Source organism: Xenopus laevis, chromosome 3S (assembly GCF_017654675.1).
Source record: "Xenopus laevis strain J_2021 chromosome 3S, Xenopus_laevis_v10.1, whole genome shotgun sequence".
NCBI classification, from domain to species: Eukaryota; Metazoa; Chordata; class Amphibia; order Anura; family Pipidae; genus Xenopus; species Xenopus laevis.
The window spans coordinates 67,206,966-67,213,495 of record NC_054376.1 but is presented as its reverse complement, the minus strand read 5'-3'; the positions used below and the strand labels follow the sequence as shown (position 1 = coordinate 67,213,495).

The 6,530-nt window shown below is 35.6% G+C and overlaps 1 protein-coding gene across 4 annotated transcripts in view; it reads left to right on the top strand.

The window, feature by feature from the left end:
• The window catches only part of sfmbt2.S (Scm like with four mbt domains 2 S homeolog), a 121,419-nt gene extending 115,211 nt beyond the window's left edge, over positions 1 to 6,208 (top strand). For all 4 annotated transcript variants that reach the window (XM_018255712.2, XM_041588457.1, XM_018255713.2 and 1 more), the window contains exons 19-22: positions 132 to 301; positions 988 to 1,224; positions 2,637 to 2,759; positions 4,662 to 6,208. In XM_018255712.2, coding sequence (XP_018111201.1) covers positions 132 to 301; positions 988 to 1,224; positions 2,637 to 2,759; positions 4,662 to 4,802 — 671 coding nt within the window. In that variant the 3' untranslated portion in view covers positions 4,803 to 6,208. The remainder of the gene's footprint in view (positions 1 to 131; positions 302 to 987; positions 1,225 to 2,636; positions 2,760 to 4,661) is intronic.
• The last annotated feature ends 322 nt before the right edge of the window (positions 6,209 to 6,530 follow it).

Below are 6,530 nucleotides of genomic sequence, written 5' to 3'. Positions count from 1 at the left end.
AATTTAGTTTCTGGATTTTTATTTGAATAAGCAGTAATAACGTACTATTTAATACACAAAAGATATGACTGCTTATTTGCTTTTACTCAAATAATTGTAATAATTGTTTCCTAAATGAAATATATTTCTAGCTTACTATTACGGAAAGAGGAAAAAAATTACAAAGCCTTCAGTTGGAGAACATAGCTTGGAAAACGTACAAGCAAAACCAACAAGGCGAAGAAAGAGAAGAAAATCTATATTTGTGCAGAAGAAAAGACGAACCTCTACAATAGACATCAGCCCAGTGGAATCAGCAGAGGTATTGTTGCCATCAGATATATTGTGCTTTGAGTTTATTTCATTAATTTTGAAGATAATCCATCCCTTGGTACTGAATGAAATTTAAAGTCTCTACCTTCCCTATGAAGAAAATGCAATGTCTTATTTACTAACTCAAGCACAAAGTACAAATGTAGATGTTAAATTAGCATGCCTTGATACTTTTATAAAACATTTCAGTACACTCTCATTAGTACTTCAGTTTTGCTCCATTGCTGCTATACAGCCTTCTATTGAATAGTACAGGTTCTAATTGATGAAGGAGGACCCTGGAATTAATTCCATGTTTCTTGTAGCAGGTTTTATCTACACATGCAAGAGGCTTATGTTGAGCGAAAAAGATGCTAATAATGATATTATGGCCTGAAGTGACACATCCCACTGAGAAACACATGTTCCACAACCTGAAAGTGACTTGCCAAAATGGATGCTTATTTACATCTGTGTTGGCAAATAGTAGCAAAGTTGTGCTCAGATTCTGAGATGAGTAAAAACAGAGCTTCATAACACTTTGCAATTGTTTTTGGAAATTAGTCCTATGGTGCTCCTGCTTGCTCTGACGTTTTTGCATGTACTGTAGTTTATTGGACAAATGTTGTTCCTGTTATTACATTGCCCTGAAAGTGTATTATACAATACTCAGGTTACCGTAATGTTTCCCTGCAGGAGAGTATAGAAGACGAGTTAATGGATGATGAAACTGGAAGTGAGGAAACAAGTTCTGAACTGCGTGATGATCAGACAGACACTTCCTCTGCTGACGTTCCTTCTGTGCGACCCCAAAGGGCAGTTACACTCCGAAACCGTATTGTATCTGAGAGGGCCCCTCCAGTAGAGAGAGCAAGAAGAGATAGGAAAACACGCTCATTACCCAGCATTGATGGGGACACAACTCTGAAAACTGTAATTAGTGTTCTTTTTAATGGTTTTTACACAGAACAAATTATAAGAATGTATATCTATTATGTGTTTCCTGCAATAATAAAAAATTCCATTTGAAGGACATCAGTACAAAAATGATGGGATCAACTGTAACATATTCTCCATGGTAAATCCTCCTATGGGTTAATTATGATAAGGGGGCCCCTTCCCACCAGCAAAGTTTGTGCAGACAGCCATCATCTATTACCTGGCCTGGTGAAGAGACAAATATTATTCAAAGTCCCCACCTTTTTAATTCAAGTTGTTACATGCTACTGTAGATGACCAATATAACTCCTTTTGGAGTATTACTATATGTATTTGGTGGGGACTAAATATATGTGTGACTCAATATCAACCTTTGTGGTGCCAATTAACACATGGATGTGATTGAGGCCATCTGCCCATGTTGAATTGAGTGAATTACCCGTGTGATGCGAGAACCATTATGTGACTGATTATTCAATGAAAACTTCAACTAACTTTCTGGAAATTGTTGGTATATATTAAATGACACATACTCCTCACATATGTGGGCAATATATAGTGAATAAAGTACCCCCTCTTACAAAATATAAGGATATTATAAGTTTGGGTTTGACTAGAGCACCTTTGTGTAGGGTCCTGTGTGTTAGTACCCACTTTCCATTGTAATGGCCAGTGTATTAGAGCAAGGACAGGCATAAAAAGGGATAATCAATTCATTGAGATAATAATTCCTAAGCATTCCTGCTTAGAAGCATATTTAAATTAAGAATTGATAATACTCCTAGATGTTAGCCACATCTACTCTGTGCCAGTTAGTGAAAGTGTAATATGTTTGGGGGGTGGGGGTCTCCCATTCCTGAGTTGGGTTATAGAGTGAGCCCTCACACCAGTTTTAAAAGACAATTTAATTACAAACTGCCCCCCCCCAAGCCAATCCTCATGTCCAGTAAGGGGCATGTCATTGCCTGATATTTATTACCATGTAGTAACATTTTTTTTACCACAGGCATTTCATTTTTAACAACATATAAATATTGTTTCAATTTGCAAATTGTATTGTTTAATGATTCAGAGGGGTGTTATGGCCCAGTGTTAGGACTGCCACGGAGTACTGACCATATGCCACATGTATTTTTATTGCTAAATGCATTAAAATATTCCTGGCATAAAGTTGTTAATTAATGGGCAAAATATCAAACTTCTGGGAATCCTTCAGAATTCCCCAGTTTGAATTTGGTAAATCTGTCCCTATGTGTGCACAGGGAACTTAACTATACACATAGGTACACAGTTAAGTCCCATTGAATTTACAGTGATAAGCCTGTCATTGCAGTAACATTTTAAAGCTTTTTCCTATTTAATCCCTTTCTGTTTATTTCAATTTGTCTTGCCGTATTTGGCTGTAGGAAATGAAGGAAGAAGAGCACCTTGTTCTAGAAAGTAATCCTTTGCAATGGACAGTGACAGATGTTGTCAGATTCATCAGATCCACAGACTGTGCGCCTCTCGCAAAAATCTTTCAAGAACAGGTATGGGAATTGCTAGTTTAAAGCCTTGTTTGAATGCCATCATTCAGCATTTTCTTTTTCTATTATACTTTGTGTATACAGGTAATAGAGGAATCATGTCAATATTGCTCTTTTTAGTACAATTAATAGACCATATGAAACAACAGAGTATAATCAGAGAATAACCACCCACCCCCCTAGTTATATATTATATGGGGGCTAACAATGCCAGGCTGGAGTGTTGAAAGTAGAAGTTACCGTTGGGTTGGATATTACATTGTCTGGACTACTCCTTTTAGTAATACAGGTATAGGATCTTTTATTTAGAATGCACAGGGGGGCCTGGGGTTTTCTGGATAAGGGATTTTTCTGTAGTTTGAATCCCCATGCCCTAAAATCATTTTATTATTAAATAGACCTCATATAATTGTTTTGCCATTAATATGCATTCTTTCAGCTTATTTATTATCAAATACAGGGCTTTGTTTAACAAACTACTACAGACAGAATAATTAAAAATTAATAACTTGCTATAATAATGGTCTTTACAGAACTTGGCATTCCTGTAACTTGGAGCATTCTGGATAATGGGTTCCAAATAATGGATCATATTCTTGTACTGACATAATTCTGATTTGAAACTGTTCCTGGTTTGTAATGTGAAGTGTAACTGTGCTGCTTTTTTGCTGTGTGAAAGCACATGGGGTTTATCTTTCACTTCTTACTTAGAATAGAGGAAGTGATTGGGCTATAAAATTTATTGCACATGGAAATCTATGATGATGCTTTATTGCTATGTATGTCAGTTAGATGTTTGAAAGATAAAGGGAACATGAGACAAAGCATGGGAAGCAAAGAACACTGGGTGCAATTCATTATGAGAGGTAAAGCTCAGCATTATCATTATTTGTATGCATTTTAGTTAGGTTACTTTCAGTAGAATACACAGGGACATATGCCAAGTTGTATAAAATGGTTTATACCAAAAGAGCTCTGAAAATGGGTGTAAAATAGAAATGCTATTTATGAAATCAGCAGGCAGAATGCTGGTAATATTTATGAAGGTGTATATTTTTTATTTACTCCAGAAATGTACACCATTAAAGAATGTGTAATCTATAAATTGTGCTCCTTATTAAAGTGTGCATATGATTTACACCATAATTTACAACCTTAAAGTCAATTAACAAGCTAAGTTAAAAAATGTGTAAAAAGCAGTGCAATTTTTACACCAGCTTCACAAATATGCACACCAATAGATTTCAATTGACATGAATTTACAGAGTTTACTGTGGAGTTAAAAGTAGTGTATTCTTACACCACTTGAAAAATATGTCCCAGAATGTAAATATCATGCTGCAAGCTTTAAGACTTAAGAAATTTAGTTTTAAATGATCCTTCTACAGGATAAATTAGTTACTTTTTAACACTTGGTCAGAGGTAATTTTTGAGGGTTGTTTGTGTGCTACCAATTTTCAAGTGAAACGTGTAACTGGACTACCTTGAAGCAGGAGATAAAGTCTGTGCTTACTGAACTAGACATGAAATCCAGACATGCCACACTGGAGCAACAGCCACAGGGAAGACACACAGAGTTACTAGTAGCAGCTATTTGTCATGGCTACAAAATAGACAATAGAGATACAGTAATTGGCTTTACTGTTTTAGAAGGGGCCATCCTCAGTCTTGTCTATGCTAGATGGCAGGTTTCAATAGGTGGACCTGGGCAAATTCTCTTTTGTCCATTTATTTAAAAATACAGACCAAGCACATTGTTTACTAGGAACACATATTATGTGCACTTACTGGAGTACATTTTGAAAAATGTATTGGTGATAGAATCACGTTTCCACAGCAAACTTTAAAACATTGTATATGGAAATTTAACAAAGAATGCTAATCCTCTTCTTTTTTTTTTTCCAGGATATTGATGGCCAAGCTCTTTTGCTGCTAACTCTCCCCACCGTGCAGGAATGTATGGAATTGAAACTGGGCCCAGCCATTAAATTATGCCATCAAATAGAGAGGGTCAAGATTGCATTCTACGCACAGTATGCCAACTGAACGTTCTGCTTGGTATTGATGTGCCTAATTTATAATATGTATTGTACAGGTGTGTTATTAAAATGCTAAAGCACTGGTCGCTTTAAGTATGCAATTGTATTTCCATATCTGTAAAGCACATGCACATAGAGCACTAGTCTGTAGATGTTTGTTATCATGGTCTCAAGTTCTAGAGATACAAATCCATAAGAAGTTTCTTACATAGAAAAACATGCATATCAGGCCCATTGTTTAACTTCATGTGTAAAAGCAAAGTTCAGCATATCTGATATGTTTGCTAATCTTGTATTTTTCTTTCATATTGAAAGTGTGTGGTTGTTTTTACTGTGATTGTGGCTTATATGAAAGCTTTGATCCCAACAATGAGCACATTTTCTACTGTTGCTTCTTGACATTTTCTAACAATAGACAGCAAAGTGAAGCTCTTCAGCACTTTGCCCCAGTGGGTAATGATGTGTAATTTAGTGTTTTATGGACCCTTTCTGCCAGCAAAGACATGACTTGTTAGAATGCATACTTTGTCACTTCATTCCTGCAATAGCCTGTGATTACTCACACAAGATAACTCAAGATCTAGGCATCTGGTTTCATAGCAAGTCAACAGTAACTCTAGGCATGCTTTAAATCAAACACTGATAATTTTATAATAATGTAATAATAAGGTAATACCCATCATTAAAATGAAAAGATCTCACTGAAATATATCAGAGAGAATAGAAGCTTCTTGTGGAACTGAAATAGACAAGTCATCTTTAGCCTTCTCATGCCACAAATCACTCGCTGATGGGCAGAAAAGGCAATTAGCTGAATACACTGGTGTGAGGCAAGATTCAAAACTGTTTTTTTTTATAGCCGAATTAATTTGTTTTACCCAGATATATAATGATGAATAAATCAAAAGCTATGACAAGAATTCCCAACTAATGATGGGAATATGCTCATGATGCTTTAGGTTTATGGTCTTGATGGGCCTTCTGTCAGAGCAATTTTCAAGGCAAGTAAAGCAGAGGATTTAGATGATATAATTGGATACACATTATGTGATACACATAGGTCTTCTCAGTCAGAAATAGTTGTCACTCAGTTTCTCAGCAATTTTCATAATCAACATGGGATGAATTGTCATGAATCACTTTCTATTATAATTTATTGAGAGTACTGCACACTGGTCAGATCACTGCTGTAACAATGGAGGGTACTTTCAAGAGATAATCACATCTGTGCACCATTCTTTTGTCTGAGATATCACCCCCCCCCCCCCAGAAATGTCTCACACTGCAGAGAATATTCAATATTTAGGGATGTGAGTTTAATGTAAATAGGGTTTATTTACTAACAATGGGGAAATAGGCATTAACCCATGGCAAGCAATGACATTTTTATTGGTCTACCTGCAGTTGACTGAATGGCAGCATATATATATATATAATCTGTTACTCTAACTAAGCCTGTTGAGTGCGGTATTTTTTCCCTATTTGTACACAGTTTAGCTTTAATTTTATGTTAATTCAGTTTTATATTCAAGGTTTTTTTAGTCACCTTTAAGTAATGTATATAAATTGACTTGAGTCTCAGAAAATGTCTTGTGTATTCTTTTATACAAGTGGGGTTACTTTGAAAAATAAGCAGTTAACATTATTAAAAAACTCAGCAAACAAAAACTTTCCTCAGAGGGCATGGAAGAACAATTCCTTAAGAAAACAATTTAGAAGTTTTGATTAAACTGGT